The sequence below is a fragment of the Oncorhynchus nerka genome, linkage group LG13 (genome assembly GCF_034236695.1).
Source record: "Oncorhynchus nerka isolate Pitt River linkage group LG13, Oner_Uvic_2.0, whole genome shotgun sequence".
NCBI lineage: Eukaryota > Metazoa > Chordata > Actinopteri > Salmoniformes > Salmonidae > Oncorhynchus > Oncorhynchus nerka.
The window spans coordinates 64,395,827-64,412,661 of record NC_088408.1 but is presented as its reverse complement, the minus strand read 5'-3'; the positions used below and the strand labels follow the sequence as shown (position 1 = coordinate 64,412,661).

Genomic DNA, 16,835 nt, shown 5'->3' with positions numbered 1-16,835 from the left:
TAATATTAAATTAAAGCAAATTCAATTCAATAGCCTATGTAAATGTATACATCTTGAAACTAAACTGGAATCAAGTGATATTTGAAGGCTATTATCAGTGATGAAGAAGAGAAAATCCCTGACTGAAGATATTTTCTTCATATATTTCTTTAGGTATTTCTTATGAAGTCCATGTTCTACTCTTATTCCTGTCTTTCCCTCCAACAGTAGGTCCCAATGCCAGTATGTGGTGTCCTTCGACTCCTTACCCTAAAGCGCTTGGCGTCTGAAGGCTCCTCTTCTCCCCATTCATTCTGGTTGTTGTCCATCAGTGATATGTCCAAGGAATTTTTCAGTGGCCTGTGGTCAGACAGAAATCCCATTGAAAATCCGGATGCAGCACGTGAGCTAGCCAACTATCCCAGCTGAGCCCTCTTCCTCAGTGGCAGTGCACCAACACCGAAACAAAAGCATTGATTGAGCCCCCCCATCCTGTCTCGTCCCACCACTATCGCCCAGACAAGTCAATTAATGCACCCGTTACCTAAACCTGCTGCAACATTATCATTAATGATCCGAACCGTTCCCCCCTCTTTCTAATCGCCAACTACACCCCTCAGCCCCAAAAACTCTCGTTACCGCTCCACACCCTGCTACGACCAAATCCACGAAAAAACAAACTGTGACCCATGGTAGGAAAACAATGTGGTGCCGCATGGAAACCCGGGAAACTTACTTCAATCCCACCGAATCCTCCCCGACGGGCTCCCTCCTCTTCTTCTTGTTGGGCTCACTGGTCTTGAAGCCCTCCGGCAACCACAATTGGCCGTGCTCGCGACGACGCTTCCGTGAGGCGACCATCCCCACGCCTGCGAAGGCCAGGAGAGCCAGTCCGGCTAGGACCACGTAGATGGGATAGAGCTCCGACGGAAGCTGGGGGTCAACCTCACCTGGAGGGGAAAGGGACAACATGGTAAGGCGGACAGCAGCGGAGCCTGAGAACCCAGATAGGCAGGCAGGCAGGCAGGCAGGCGTTGGGTTGGTCGCAGGACTGCTAGTCCAGCTCCTCTAGTCTAGTGAAACCCCCTCCTGGAGCCTGGTCCTAGTTGTCCATGGCCAGAGCTATAACTGGAAGGAGGAGCGCCGTTTGTAAAACAAGGCTTGTCCTATTCTGTAATCATCAGAATTGCTAACCACTTCTCATCAAATAGAGCTAGAGATAAAATAAAATATACAAAAAAAAAACACCTCCTCTCCCCTCTCAGCCCAGGGTGCCAGGAGACAACTCTACCATTTCTTCTTTAAGGGGAAGAAAAGGGAGGGATTAATGAACTTCAAATTACTGCACGCGCTTTAAGCTGTAAAGACGAAGGATTTATTAGGATTTTCAAGATAACAAAGACTCCCAACTTCTAGCACACTCCCGATCAATTTTTCCCCTTCGCTTTTTTCCACTAACGATTTTGAAATGATAAACTCTCCCAACCCAAACCCTTAGAGATGCATTAAGTCCTGGTATTACATTCAGCGAGGTGAAGGTTGCAGCAGCCTCACACTGTGGGATGAAGTGTGTGTGTGTGTGTGTGTGTGTGTGTGTGTGTGTGTGTGTGCGCTAGAATGGTATGTGGATGGGGTAGGGGGGTGGATGAGTTGATTTACGGCAATTAACCATTTTGGAGCCTGAAGCCATTGGATTTAAACACAGACTGCTGCATTGATTGTTTAGTACATGTGATTCAAAAGTACATTTGTTTCATTGTTGAATATCAAATACACAATCAAAGAACACACCATCATCACAGTGTGGTGTTGGAGGGTTAAGACCTAGGGGAGAAAACCTTCACAGTGTGTGTGTGGTGTCTGTCTGTCTGTGTGTGTGTGTGTGTGTGTGTGTGTGTGGGGGGTGTATGAGTAAGGTGGCGTTAGGGGTACAGTCCCCGGCTGTTTCAGCAGTACTCTTGGCCTGGTGACTGTTAGAATGGAAGGAGATAGAAACTCACTGTGAACCGCCTCTATGATGTAGGGAACGTTGAGGTTCCCACTGGAGGCCAGGGCCCCTAGGAAGGCTGCTACGTCAGTGGCACTCTGGAAGCACTCCGTGGACTGCTGGACGCACTGGCGGTTGTCAATCTCCAGGTACACTATGGAGCTGTGGAGGACAGAGTCATGTGACACACGTTAGACCTGATCTAAAAACCTCAGAGAGACGAAAGGACAGCTCAGTGGTTCCTGTTCAGGGAACTAGCAGCAGTTCTTCAAAAGACAGACACCAGTTTTCCAATGGATGATTATACAACACATCGCTACCAAATACGTGGAAGGGCAGTTCACACAGAAACTAGCTCGACTTCCACGTAAATGGGAGGTTCGCATGAAAATTCCATTGAAATCCAGGTTCCAAATGACGATTGTTCCCGAACATTTGTCTCACCCTTTGATCTGCATGGGGTCCAGCTCCCTGCGTCTGCGTCTGCTTCCATTGGCTATAGTATACATGCTGTTCTTCATGGAGCTGAGAACGGTGTCGGGGATCTCTGTCCAGCCCACCGAGCGCTTCGTGTTGTGTTTCTTCAGCTCCTGCTCACTGCCGTAGTACGGGTAGATCATCGTCTGTCCCTTAGCGTCCTGCTGGAACACCACATTGGTGTGGATCACGCGGCTCAGCTCGCGCAGGAAGCCAAGTGAGTTGTTCCGGAGCTGGTCGGGCATGATGTGGACCACGATGACCAGGCGGCCCACCGCCAGCTTCTCTGGCATGTTGTTGGCACAGTCCAGACCGTCCCACTCACACTCTGCATTGTTGCAGCCCTGGTCACAGTGGCCGTCCGCATAGTGGTCTTTACAGTACTGGTCGTACAGAGGACTGGAGGGACAAGAGGAAATAATATTATTCAGTATGGCTTTTAATGGGATGCGTATTATTTCAAAAGAAAGCTCAGACTGTTGTTCAGGCCTTGAACTGCTACTCAGACTTGATGCATTATCTACAGCATTAGCTGAATCAGGTGAGTTATAGTAGGTCTGGAGCGGAACCCTGCATAGCCAGCAGGTCTCAAGGTGGATTGGCCTCCCCTTATCGAGTATTGTATTCAGCCCCGGGTGGCAAGCGTCTCACTCACTTGCACTGGCCCTCCAGGTTCTGACAGTCAAAGCCGTCGTAGAGACACCCGGCGTTGTTGCACTGCTCGTCACACTTCCCGTCGTTGAAGTAGCGCCAGCACTGCAGGGACGACGTGCAGTTCTTCCACGGGTCGTCGAAGTTGAGCGAGCAGTCGCCCCCGTCCCAGCCACACGCGTGGTTGTTACACAACATATCACAGAACTTGTTCCCCTTCGTTTCCTCACACTGGGGGATCTCACAGCTCACCTCCACCTCCGGCGGGGGGGTGATGTCACGGCCAAACCCGCCCAGGAAGCTGTAGTCCAGGATGTGACATAGCAGGCCGTTGAAGTTGGTGGGGCAGATGCAGTGGTAGTACGGAGCCTCTGGGCTGTACTCACAGGTTCCCCCGTTGTAGCAAAGGTTGGTGTTACAAGGGTTGTCTGTGGGGTATTCACACTCTGGCCCCGTGAACGAGGAGGTACAGAGACACTTTGGGTTCTTGTGTCCGGAGACGCAGGTGCCACCATTACGACAGTGAAGATTGCCACAGGAGTGGGCATCGTACTCACAGGTGGAGCCAGTGTAGCCCTGTAGAGGGGAAGGAGAGGAAACGTATCAATGTAGTAATACTATTTATTAAATGCGTTACAGCATGTTGAATTAATGAAAACGGTGCAACACATCTGCATGGATGTCTCTTATACGGTGTCTTTGGCAGAACTATGGCAGCAGCCGTGGTTGTGCGGAAACTTACAGGTGGACACTTGCAGATGAAGCCGTGAGGAGTGTTGCTGGCTACGGCACATGTCCCTCCGTTACGACAGGGTTTGCCCTTACAGCCGTCAAACACCGTGTCACAATGCTCTCCTGTAGGGTCACAGAGAGAGATGGTTACATCAAGGACATGAAACGTTCCTTTATCAATAAGCCAATCACAGGTTAACGTTTAATGCCATGGAGCAGGAGTCTCCAACCCTGTTCCTGGAGAGTTACCCTCCTGTAGGTTTTCACTCCAACCCTGTTCCTGGAGAGTTACCCTCCTGTAGGTTTTCACTCCAACCCCAGGTGTAACTAAGGCAATTCAGCTTATCAACCAGTTAATTATTGGAATCAGGTCTGCTAGAGTAGAGTTGGAGTGAAAACCGACAGGAAGGTAGCTCTCCAGGAACAGGGTTGGAGCGAAAACCTACAGGAAGGTAGCTCTCCAGGAACAGCGTTAGAGAGTCCTGCCATATGGGGTAAATACTTATCATTTGGGACTATATACCACAGAAAAAATGTCCAAGGTGATTCGTCTCGAAAAAGACTAGTCTTTGCTTTCCCATACTCAACCCCATGCAATAACTGTAATTAACATGAAACTAAACCCAACCCTGCGCTGCAGTCACTCTCCAGCCTGGTCCATCACATCACCCTCCTGCACGTTAAATGTTACCTGTGTATCCAGTACGGCAATCGCAGCGGTAGTTGTTGGTGAGCTGGACGCAGTTGTGTGTCCCGCGGGGGTCACATGGGTTGGACAGGCACTCGTTGACGTCCCCCTCACAGCGCTCCCCTACGTAGCCGGCGGGACAGATACAGTGGTAACCTCCCACCCTGTCAACACACTTCCCCTTGTTGAAGCACTTGGGCTCGTTGGTGACTTGGTCTGTGAAGGGGTTGCAGTCGTCTATGTTGATCTCACAGTGAACGCCTGAGAGGTAGAGGTCAGGAGGGAGGAAGAGGGGAGGAACAGTCAGCCTAAACACAACCTAAATCCTACGACCTGCAATGGTGTAATACACATTTCAATGTACAGTTTTGTGGTGTTTTCTCTTGTTTGCTCCCTATGTAACCACACTTTTTGGGGGGCAACATTCATTTCAACAGTACTTCAACCGACCAACAAGAAACACACCCTTTATGTCCAGGAGATAAATCAATCCTGCATTTGACAGGGAGGAGAGTTTCAGACATGTGCTGGACACTGTTAAGCCCTAATTAATGAAGTGTGGTGGATTTGAGAGAGGTAGGTAGAGAGAGAGAGAGAGACAAAGAGTGGGAGTACGGAGAGAAACAGAGGAGTGAGGGATAGAGAGTAAGAGAGAGTGGGAGGGTGGAGAAAAGCAGAGGAGAGGAGAGGGATAGAGAAAGAGGGAGAAGAGACCAGAGGAGAGGATGGAGGGAAGGAGGGAGATGGTGTGTGTGGAGGTGGGTGGCGGGGCTCTGACCTTGGGTTCCCCTGGGACAGGAGCATTTGTAGGTATTGATCAGGTCAATGCAGGTGCCCCCGTTCTGGCACGGCTGGGAGAAACACTCATTGATCTCGTTGGAGCAATTCGTCCCGACGTATCCTGCCACGCACTGAGAGAGGAGAGAAAAAGCCGAACGACTGACATGAAACAAGGCCGCTTCTGTTTACCTGGCTGTTTTTTGCCACACAGGTCAGCAAATTCTCCTTCCTCAGAGATCTCCACAAATGAGCAGTGTGTTGGTCTGTTAATAAACAGCCTTCACCCGTCTAGGTTTAATAGGGAGAATCACTTAGAAAGGACACCAACACACTTATTTACACGACCCAAAAACGTGACGATCATTTCAAAAAGTGAGAATGTCTGACAATGTTTCAGACCGGGAAACACTTTAAAATAAACATTTCTGGAGGCGTAGAATCCCTGTTCAGCCTAGGTATGGGTTCACCATTAGGTCACATTTGTTATGCGTTTCACCCAGGGCCTGAGAAATAAGTGGAGAGTGCTGTGTTCCTCGTGAGCAGCCTACCTTGCAGGAGTACCCTCCTAGGAAGTCAGTGCAGGTGGCTCCGTTCTGACAGGGGTTGGGGGTGCACTCATCCACCTGCTCCTCACAGTAGCTGCCTGTGTAACCCGCCTGGCAGTGGCAGTAGTGGGTGTTCCCCGCGTCCAGACACTGGCCTGAGTTACGACACAGAGCAACTACCTCCACACCTGGAGGCGGGCGGGCAAGAGAGAGGGAGAACATGTAGCCAAGTGTTTATGTTACAGGTGTGAGATTGATACTATCACAACAACAACAAAAACACATCCAACCTCATACATGCAGGCGTTCACACACACACACACACACACACACACACACACACACACACACACACACACACACACCCTCCTTCACACTCCCAGTGTTACCTCTTTGTTTGGCAGCCACCTCGCAGGAGACGCTTGGCACATCACAGTAGAGCCCTGTCCAGCCGGTCTGGCACTCACAGCTGTAAGTGGTGCCAGTCTGCCAACAGGTGCCCCCGTTCTTACAGGGAGACGAGTCACACCAGCGTACCAGATTCTGCGGAGAAACAGACACACCATAGACACAGTTAGTCACTAGGTGAGTAGACAGGTGGAAGTGACTGGAAATGTACACGGTTGTTTCACAGCTACAAACATCATTATAGCTGACGTTTGTAGTGCGCGTTAACTTAAACGTATTCATACCACCTTTGTTCAGCCAAGTATTTGATTCCTAAAAGCACATTTTATTTAACAATAGCAAAATGGTATATTGCCTACAGCCAGTATAAAGTCAAATTTTTACTGGGCCTACACTGTACCTGGCAGTTGAGTCCAATGTAGCCCTGGGGACATGTACACTTGTAGGTGCCATAGCTGTCCTGGCAGGTGCCTCCGTTCAGGCAGGGTCTGGAGTCACACTCGTTGATGTCGTGTTGGCAGTAGCTGCCAGTGAAGCCAGGTGGGCACAGGCAGGTGTAGGTGTTGATGCCGTCCACACACGTCCCACCGTTGAAACAAGAGCTGGGGATAAAAGACCGGCAAAACATCAATCGAGCAATACCAGGCGTATCATGTGAAAGCAATTCGTAAAGTGACTTAGTAAAGTGTGAACTTCTTGGGCTATAACAGGATAGTCATTTAGTGTTATTAAACTTTTCGCCACAGGGGGCAGAAGTGGACAGGAGAAAAAAAAAGAGGTAGGTCAAAGCCATCTTCATCGTTTGTGACAGAGACGCAACAGGCCATGTGACGAAGATAAGACAGAAAGAAATAGGAGTCCGAGCTCTCTTCACCTCTCAGTGCAGTCAGGTGTGTTGTTCTCACAGTGTATCCCACTGAAGCCAGAGGGACAGGTGCAGGTGTAGCTGTTGACACAGTCTGTACAGTTGGCTCCATTCTTACATGGGTTACTGTCGCACTCATTGATGTCCTCCTCACACTTAGTGCCACGGAAACCAGGCAGGCAGGTGCACACAAAGTTGTCCACTTCGTCCCGGCAGAAACCTCCATTGCTGCAGGGGTCTAAGGACGAGAGCAAGGAGGGAGAAAAGTTAGCTGATAGCTTAGCACACTGGCTGCGGCTCAATAGTCTCCATTAGCTTCCTTTCTTGTATTTTTTATTCTCCCCCCCACTGATCACAAGGCAGATGTTATAGAGATATTTTAGAGGCCTATCTAGTTTTTTAACTTATCAGTCATAAATAAAAGAGCCAAGGAGAGGGAACAACTTTTCGAGTATTGAGACATGGCCACTGTCTCATATCCACCTGTTTTCATGAGGAAGTCATGAAGATGAGAGGAAAGGAGACTTACTGGGCTTGCAGTCGTCAATGTTGGTCTCGCAGTTGCGGCCAGCGTAGCCGGCCTTGCAGCCACAGCGGTAGTTGCCTTTGGTGTTCTCGCAGGTGGCCCCATTGAGACAGGGGTTCTTCACACACTCGTTAATGTCCACCTCACAGGTCTGGCCTATAGAGGGTAGGGAAGAGGAGGGAGGGGCGAGGCTTACTACACATACATCACTGAGATCGTTTGTCCATTTAAAAAATATATATTTTGTCTATTTTCATATGTGTATATAAATGCATAAGAATGACACCATCTACTATCAAGATATTGCTCCCACACCTTGCCAGCCCTCTGGACACACACAGGAGAAGTTCTCGTAGTCCTCAGACTCCTGACACACACCTGCGTTCTTGCAGGGTTTGGTGCTGCAGGGTGCCAGCAGGGTCTCACAGTTCTCACCTATCACACACACACACACACACACACACACACACACACACACACACACACACACACACACACACACACACACACACACACACACACACACACACACACACACACACACACACACACACACACACACACACACAAACTTTTAGATAATGGACATTAACTATGCTCAATATTAAAATTCTCATATTATTATAATGTCTAATACTATTGTTTGTCGGAACCAGAGTATCATGACAAGAAGTAGTGGGTGTCTGGATAGACCGCCCTACGTAGATAATGCTTTCATTGGACATTTAAACACTTCATTCAGGAGGATATCAGGAGGCTTCTTGCCCACAGTGTAAAGCTCTGTGAGTGTTCGAGAGCAGAGCTGTTTGGGCCTGCGGAGACAATTCCCTTTCTGTTTTCACGGTACCCGGCGCGGACAGGAAGCAGGCTGACGTTTCCTGCTATTGTCAAGGCATTTGCTGTTCTGTGAGACAGGAAGTCTGCAAACAGGAAATGTGTCAAGCAGTTGGGTCGTTCGTTCCCAACCCCTATTATTTCAGGTCCCAACGCTGTGTGAATTTTTCCAAAAAGACGGGGAATAAATAACAAATGTGCCCAAAGGCAGTCCATCATTATCTGTTTTTTCAAATAATAGAACAAGGGAGGAAAGGAAAGGACTGCTGAAAAATATTGTGTTGTTATCAGGGACACTTGCAAAGTTGTCATGGCGGGCCAACGTCAACACACCAGACGCTGGAGTCTTTTAGCCAAGAGGAAGGATTGCTGCTGAACTCATCGACAGCTTGGTCTTCCAGAGCATGTTTTTCCTGTATGTCCAATGCCGTAGAGAAGCAACAACGTAGCGCCCCACAGCAAGGGAATAGAAAACAGCACACTTAGACAGACAGACACTCAGACAAATATTTCACAATAGATAAATATGTTCATACCGGTATATGGGAGTAGGCAGTTGCACTTGTAGCCAGCGACATCATCGATGCAGGTCCCTTGGTTCAGACAGGGATTGGAGGCACATTCGTTGATGTTCGTCTGACAACTTGGACCTGGAATCAAAAGGTATGTAGCACATGAGTTGGAGTTTGAGTCAGGGTCAAATAGATAAAAACAGTACAATGTATTGATGGTGGGAGTGTGATCTAGACGACCACACACACAAAGACACACACACACACACACTAACTCACCAGTGAAGCCCACTCTACATGAGCAGACGTATCCGCTGGTCATATCCTTGCAGGTGCCTCCGTTCATGCAGGGGTTGGACTCGCACTCGTTGTTGTTGATGTCACAGTTCTTGCCACTCCAGCCATTGTCACACAGACAGTTGTAACTAAGGATAAGATGGAAACGCTCAGTATTAGAGAAACATACATTATTTCACTTTGATACCGTATATTCATTCCATACCTTACATGTAGGGAAGATTTCTAGATGTAAATTAAACACAACTATGTAATTTCCTTCGGAGGAGGAGCCATGGAGACAGATGAAAGAGGCAGACTCACCCGTTGACCTTGTCTTGACAGTGGCCATGGATACAGGGGTTGCTAAGGCACTCGTTGACCTGGTAGAAGCAGGTGGTGTCATGGTAACCCTCCGGGCACAAACAGGTGAAGCTGTTGATGCCATCGATGCAGGTGCCACCATTGTGACACGGGTTGAGGTCACACTCATCAATGTTGATGTTGCACATGGTCCCTGTGAAGCAGAACCCATGAACATGTTTACTTCTCCGACCCCTCGTATGGTAGCGTCTCAACTTTATACCACTAGGAACGTTTATGGTTTACAAGCGCATGAAATTGGTTTAACAAAAATGATACAAATGAATAATGCTTTATGGTTAGACCTAACATAATATTATTTTGTAGTCTTTGGAGTTTGGTTAGATTTTTATGAAGATATCATTTTGAAGTAAAACACAAGGCACAACCCATACTACACCAGACAATGGACCACACAATGGGCTCTATGTCCCCAAAGTAAATGCATCCATCTCGAGAAACATGGGGTTTTTAAGTCTGCTTTTGTCGGCCAATTGAAGCACCGCAGCCATTCAGCATAGACCAACTTCTCCCCCTTTTAAAAGATCAACTTTCAGGAATCTTTCAGGGGATCTTTTCTCCTGTGAAATCCCCGGTGGGTGTTGGTCCTTTCGGGCCTGGCGAGAGAGGCCAGCTTGTGTGTCTAGGCAGCAGGTTGGGGACAGGGAGGGGCTGGAAAGTGACACCGCCACGGAAGGCCTCAAAAGGAGTGCGTTCGCTCACCATCTGTTACCCCTCCCTCTCTTCCATCCCTTCATGCTGCCCCCAACGCCCTTGTTGTCCTCCCCTCGCCTGAGGTCTGAATAGGAGACGAAAACACGCACGGCGGTAGGAGTACCCCCTTCAAGTCTCCACCTGGGTTGCCACAGTCGGACAAACTGGTCCCCTACAGTATCTACTCACCACTGTAGCCGGGCTCACAGGCACACTCGTAGCCGTTGATCTTGTCGAGGCATGTCCCGTAGTCACATGGCTTGCTCTTGCAGTCGTCCAGGTTGACTTCACAGTTTATACCTAAGGGGCAAAGAAATTAGCATCAAAGTTTCTATAATTACATTTTCACAGATGAAAGTACATTTGGATGATTTTATTGTGATGGCCAATTTTGAGTTAAGAGGAGAAGTATTTTAGTGTGTGTGTGTGTGTGTGTCTGACCTGTGGTGCCCTTGGGGCAGGTGCAGATATAGGAGTTCTCGCGGTCCTGGCAGATGCCTCCGTTCCGACAGGGCTGACTCAGACACTCATTAATGTTGGTCTCGCACAACCGGCCCATGTAACCAGGGCGACAGTAACAGGTGAAGGAGGCCAGGCCGTCTTTACAGGTACCATAGTGACAGGGGGCTGAGAAACACTCATTGATGTCAGTCTCACAGTGTTGCCCCGTGTAACCTGGTGGAAAGAGAAGAAGTTGGTCACTGTCTCATTTCTCCCCATTTTATTCAGGATGCATAAAATATTCAATCAGTGTTGGTAGATTTAAAAAAAAATCTTTATTGTTGCTTTGTTGCTGCTTTGTATACCTTCAGTGCAATCACAGGTGTACTTGTTGGGGCCGTCCGTGCACTTGGCGCCATTCTTGCAAGGCGTGCTGGCGCACTCGTCAATATCTATCTGGCAGAGATTCCCAGCAAAGCCTAGAAAAACAAGAAGGGGTGGGGGTGAGTTTGTGTGCACGTATGTGTGTGTGTGGGGGGGGTTGGAGTGATCTCACCAAGCCCAAACTATTCCCACTCTTGCCCTATGAGAGCCCGCAACAACAGAGGTGGCTGCATATTAATCAACATCTCCACCGTACTACAAGCTTTCTGTTTTCTTTTATTTCTACTCCTTTTCACCACTTCTCCCCCCAAAAAACTGCATCTGAGAAAGGGGGGGTATAAAAAGAAGGGGCGAAAAACTTCCAAGGCCTCATGACCAGGGGTGAGAGACAAAGGGGGGACTGTCTGCTCAATGCAACGCGAAGCCGAGCCGGTTGCCTCTTTTGTCCCCCAAAACTTTTCCATCACAATGTGCATTCTCCCGTCTTGCCCCGCTCCCCGCCCGCCGCGCCCAAAAGGGCCAGCTTGACCTCTGAACTCAGCTATTCAAATCCATCGTCATTCAAAAAAATCAACCAGCAGGCTCCCATTTTTCTCTAGTTATTCTAATCTGTTTTGGTTTGTTTCTTCTTACAACTTCTGTTGCTGGAGCACATTTACATTCTAAGCGGAAAGAAGATGGATTCTGTTTGATAAAGAGATTAATAGACCCCCCCCCTATTGGAACACAGGGGGGGTCTAAGCCAAGCAGCCAGCCAGACATCCCAGTGGTCACTAACCCAGATAGGAAGTGGCTACATGTCTAGCTGTTTGCTCTGCTCCCAGTGGATTTTCCCATTCACAACACAGAGTCCCTTTCGCTTTAGACTGCCCATGCTAACGTTACCTCACACACATCCCAGAGAGGAGATTTAGCCCAGGCTCCAGGAATCAGACATTTCAAACCGCCCCAGTGGGGTTTCCATGGAGATGGTGTGTACAGAAATGAAAGGAGAGGACCCTACCCTACCCCAGCCTGGGCTTACACAGGAACAAATTTACATCTCAAGAAGGCAATTCCCTCTCCCCCCTTAGAGCATAACCGTCTATGTGTCTCAGTCCCCTCCAGTACCCCAACACCGCCTCCTACCCCTTCCACTTTCACCACTGTCTCATTCAGGCCTCTCTCCTGCCCTGTCCCATATACATGGGGGGGGCTTTTCAGAAGCTAAGCTCTTGTGTTCTCTGCTGTACCTCCCTACAATTAATTCCTCAGCTTCCTAACTGCACTTTCTCAACACAAGGAGCCTCCTGCCTTTCTCTCTGAACGGTCTTTGATCCGAACCGACTGAGAACTGCACTATTTTGTTCCAGAAATACTTCTAGTCCAGTAGCTCTGGTGAAAGAATGAAAAGAAAAACGCATTTTAGAGGGTGAGAAACCTTCCTCTGTGTCGGTTGGCCTCGCGTTTATCCATCAGAGCATTCCTCTACTCACAAAACCCTCAATGTCTCTTGTCACATAGTCTAACCCCACTGGAACCCCTGGAGAAATACCTCATAAAATTATCTAAATTCAAAACTTTCTACACACAAAACTAAAAGCTCACAACAGCTTCTCCAACTATACAGAAATTCAAGACGTGGAAACACAACACTATTTCAGCTGCTATTCTTAGTCCTTCTTTCCTTAGTTCTCAATTAACGTTCTTGTAGCTAGCTACATCCAAACCAAGTTGAACTGCACACTCATCAGAGTTGAGAGTAAAAACTTGTTCAAAGTGTCAACTTCCTCATGGATTTTCCTCCTCGTCGGGAGCTGGCCTGGTAAAGCCTGCCTGAGGCAAGGATTAGAGTCTGCCTCCCGCGCCCGTCCTGTCCGGGGGAGGGGGGGGGTGATCGACCCCCCTCCTCCCGCTACGACGCACCGGGGCTCACCTGTGGGGCACTGGCAGTGGAAGGTGTTGATCTTGTCGATACACTTCCCATTGTTTAGGCAGGGGTTGTTGGCGCACTCGTCCGTATTGATCTGGCAGAACAGTCCCTCGTAGCCTTTAACCAATTAGCAAGGGAAACAAGGCCTGGTTAGTTAGTCAGTGTACAGTAACATTGCCAAATTTCCTGACTTTACAGCTATTATGTTTAGAGTGTGGTCACCCTTTTGATTAAAAAGGTGTCTTTAAACTTGCTAGCAAGAATAACTTATACTGATGTTGGTAATTAACTGTGTGTGTGTGTGTGTGTGTGTGTGTGTGTGTGTGTGTGTGTGTGTGTGTGTGTGTGTGTGTGTGTGTGTGTGTGTTACCTGGCATACAGATGCAGTGGAAGCCTCCTATCTGGTCGAGGCAGGTGGCTTCGTTCTGGCAGGGGTTGGAGAGGCACTCGTTGATGTCGTGTTCACAGCGAGCCCCAGAGAAGCCGGGCTGACACTTACACTGGAACGATCCCTTGGTGTTCAGGCACTTCCCTCCGTGCTCACAGGGGTTACCACCTAGAGACAGAGCGAGAGAGAGAGACATGGAGTGTACCTTAACAAACACATTGCAGGGCGTGCTGCTCTGTGGTGGTTGCTACCTGTCTGTGTCTCTGCCCTCTCTGGTGTTGAGCGATTCACATTTCCAGTTCAAACTAACCAAACCTATTCCTGTTTTGATCTAATGTGTGTTCAGATCAAATCACATTTTATTGGTCACATACACATGGCTAGCAGATGTTAATGCGAGTGTAGCGAAATGCTTGTGCTTCTAGTTCCGACCGTTCATCAATATCTAACAAGTAATCTAACAGTTTCACAACAACAACCTAATACACACAAATGTAAATAGATGGTGTAAGATACAGTATATACATATGAGATGAGTGATGTAAGATATACGTAAACATTATTAAAGTAGCATTTTTTTTTAAAGTGACTACAGATCCATGTATTAACATGGCCAATGATTTGAGTCTGTGTGTAGGCAGCAGCCTCTCTGCGTTACTGATGGCTATTTAACAGTCTGATGGCCTTGAGATAGAAGCTGTTAATGAAAAGCATCCGGCACTGGTCTGAGTCTACTTACCCAGCGAGCACTCGTCCACATCCTGGTCACAGGCTGCGCCAAAGTAGCCCAGGGGACAGGTGCAGATGGCCTTGCCGTTGACGGGGTTGGTGTCACAGTTGGAGCCTTTCTGACAGGGGTTACTGATACAGGCGTCATCCAGGTGACACAGCAGACCTGGCACGGCACAAGAACAACAGGAGACGCTGATTGGTTTAGTCGTTGCAGTTATTTACTTCGTTAAAAGTTATTTATGTAGCTGTTGCTTTTCAACCATGTAGTAACTATCTATGCTGTCGGCACTGGACGAGGAAACACTACCTATTCAGTATCACTAGTGACCACAAGAGATTTTGCATTAAGTAGTAGATATACAAGTGTGCAAAGCTCAGGGTCAGATAAATGGAACATCTATGAGAAATGAAGAAGACCAAAGTCCATCGGCTCACCGGTGCGACCATGGGGACACTCGCAAAAGAAGGACGCCACACGGTCGTGGCAGACGGCCCCCTGATAGCAGGCCGCATTGGCGCAGTCGTCAATATTCTCTCCACAGTCATCCCCCGTCCACCCGTTGACACACACACACTGGTAGGCACCGTAGATGTTGTGGCACGTTCCACCGTTCTGGCACGCGTTGGGCATCAGTTGGCACTCGTCAACGTCCTCTGTACAGAACTGGCCTACAGGAGAGAACATGGGGTAAGTGCACTTATCAACAAGCCACAGTGCACACACACAAGTCAAAAGAGTCAGAGAGAGACAAAGATGAGTACTAATCATAAGAGTCAAAAGAAAGGAGGCTTCCATTATAGAGATCGGAGTAGGGTAAAAGTTACACCATAATCACTGATGCAAGGTCAGATATGTTTTTATTAGCCCAATGGTCTTGGTTAGGATTGAGGGTTAGTAATCTGATCCTAGATCTGTATTTATGACAAACTCCTACCGTGAGTGTAGAAATTAGGGGGGTCTGTATAGTTACCTGTGAATTCAGGTTTGCATTGGCAGTTATAGGTGTTAACTCCGTCCACACAGGTTCCTCCATTCTGACACTCGTGTCTTGGACAGTCATCAATGTTGGTGTCACAGTTCTGACCAGAAAAGCCTAGAGAGCACAGGACATTATGTTAAGTACACACATATTACACACTGTAGTTTTTAAATAAGTCCCATCTCAACAGGAGGGGTCATGTTACATTTCCTTGGCTTTAAGTTCCTTGGTGTCCTCATCACTAAGGACCTATCATGGTCCAAACACACCAACACAGTCACGAAGAGGACACAACAACTCCTCTCATGAGGGTGAACAGATTTGGCATGGGCCCTCAGATCCTCAAAAAGTTCTATAGGTGCACCATTGAGAGCATCTTGACTGGTTGCATCACCGCTCGGTACGAAACTGCTCGGCATCAGACCGCAAGGCACTACAGAGGGTAGTATGTACAGCCCAGAACATCACTGGGGCCAGGAAAGCCCTAAAAATTGTCAAAGACTCCAGCTACCCAAGTCATAGACCGTTCTCTCTGCTACCGCACGGCAAGCGGTACCAGAGCACCAAGTCTGGGACCAAAGGGTTCTTTAACAGCTTCTACCCAAAAGCCATAAGACTGCTGAACAGTTCATCAAATGGCTACCCGGACTATTTCAATTGACCCCCTTATTTTATTCTTATTTTTTGCTCGATGTACACTCACTGGACTCTTACCACACACACACACAAAGACACACACACACACACACACACACGGACACACGCATATTGACGCCACACACACATTCCTTTGGAATTGCCTGGATTTCCGCATAAATTGGTCATCAAAGTCACAACAATAGACAAACATAGTGTGCTTAAACTAATGACACACAAATTATTGTATTATTTATTTATTGTATATTGAATACATAATTTAAACATTCACAGTGTAGGTTGGGAAAAGTATGTGAACCCCTAGGCTAATGGATTCTCCAACACCTTATTGGAGTCAGGAGTCAGCTAACCTGGAGTTCAATCAATGAGACGAGATTGGAGATGTTGGTTAGAGCTGCCCTGCCCCATAAAAAAACACTCACAAAATTTGAGTTTGCTCTTCACAAGAAGCATTGCCTGATGTGAACCATGCCTCGAACAAAAGAGATCTCAGAAGACCTAAGATGAAGAATTGTTGACTTGCATAAAGCTGGAAAGGGTTACAAAAGTATCTCTAAAAGCCTTGATGTTCATCAGTCCACAGTAAGACAAATTGTCTATAAATGCAGAAAGTTCAGCACTGTTTCTACTCTCCCTAGGAGTCGCTGTCCTGCAAAGATGACTGCAAGAGCACAGCAAAGAATGCCTAGTGAGGTTAAGAAGAATCCTAGAGTGTCAGCTAAAACCTCTGGAACATGCTAACATCTCTGTTGACGAGTCTACGATGCATAAAACACTAAACCAGAATGGTGTTCATGGGAGGACACCACGGAACAAGCCACTGTTGTCCAAAAAAAACATTGCTGCACATCTGAAGTTTGCAAAAGTGCACCTGGATGTTCCACAGCGCAACTGGCTAAATATTCTGTAGACAGATGAAACTACAGTTGAGTTGTTTGGAAGGAACACACAACACTATGTGTGGAGATAAAAAGGCACAGCACACCAAGATCAAAAACTCATCC

At 47.8% G+C, this 16,835-nt stretch overlaps 1 protein-coding gene across 2 annotated transcripts in view; it reads right to left on the bottom strand.

Annotated features, from left to right (window-relative positions):
• Positions 1–16,835, bottom strand: part of LOC115139859 (neurogenic locus notch homolog protein 1-like) — a 48,024-nt gene that overhangs the window by 6,451 nt on the left and 24,738 nt on the right. For both annotated transcript variants that reach the window (XM_029677692.2, XM_029677693.2), the window contains exons 5-29: positions 15,166–15,288; positions 14,630–14,863; positions 14,202–14,357; positions 13,445–13,630; positions 13,078–13,191; positions 11,144–11,257; positions 10,779–11,012; positions 10,527–10,637; positions 9,585–9,777; positions 9,264–9,409; positions 9,009–9,122; positions 7,954–8,073; positions 7,642–7,794; positions 7,122–7,350; positions 6,648–6,849; positions 6,229–6,382; positions 5,843–6,027; positions 5,293–5,425; positions 4,518–4,775; positions 3,837–3,949; positions 3,099–3,670; positions 2,411–2,842; positions 1,980–2,128; positions 716–929; positions 249–339 (exon numbers count right to left, since the gene is read on the bottom strand). In XM_029677692.2, coding sequence (XP_029533552.1) covers positions 249–339; positions 716–929; positions 1,980–2,128; positions 2,411–2,842; positions 3,099–3,670; positions 3,837–3,949; positions 4,518–4,775; positions 5,293–5,425; positions 5,843–6,027; positions 6,229–6,382; positions 6,648–6,849; positions 7,122–7,350; positions 7,642–7,794; positions 7,954–8,073; positions 9,009–9,122; positions 9,264–9,409; positions 9,585–9,777; positions 10,527–10,637; positions 10,779–11,012; positions 11,144–11,257; positions 13,078–13,191; positions 13,445–13,630; positions 14,202–14,357; positions 14,630–14,863; positions 15,166–15,288 — 4,730 coding nt within the window. The remainder of the gene's footprint in view (positions 1–248; positions 340–715; positions 930–1,979; positions 2,129–2,410; positions 2,843–3,098; positions 3,671–3,836; positions 3,950–4,517; positions 4,776–5,292; positions 5,426–5,842; positions 6,028–6,228; positions 6,383–6,647; positions 6,850–7,121; positions 7,351–7,641; positions 7,795–7,953; positions 8,074–9,008; positions 9,123–9,263; positions 9,410–9,584; positions 9,778–10,526; positions 10,638–10,778; positions 11,013–11,143; positions 11,258–13,077; positions 13,192–13,444; positions 13,631–14,201; positions 14,358–14,629; positions 14,864–15,165; positions 15,289–16,835) is intronic.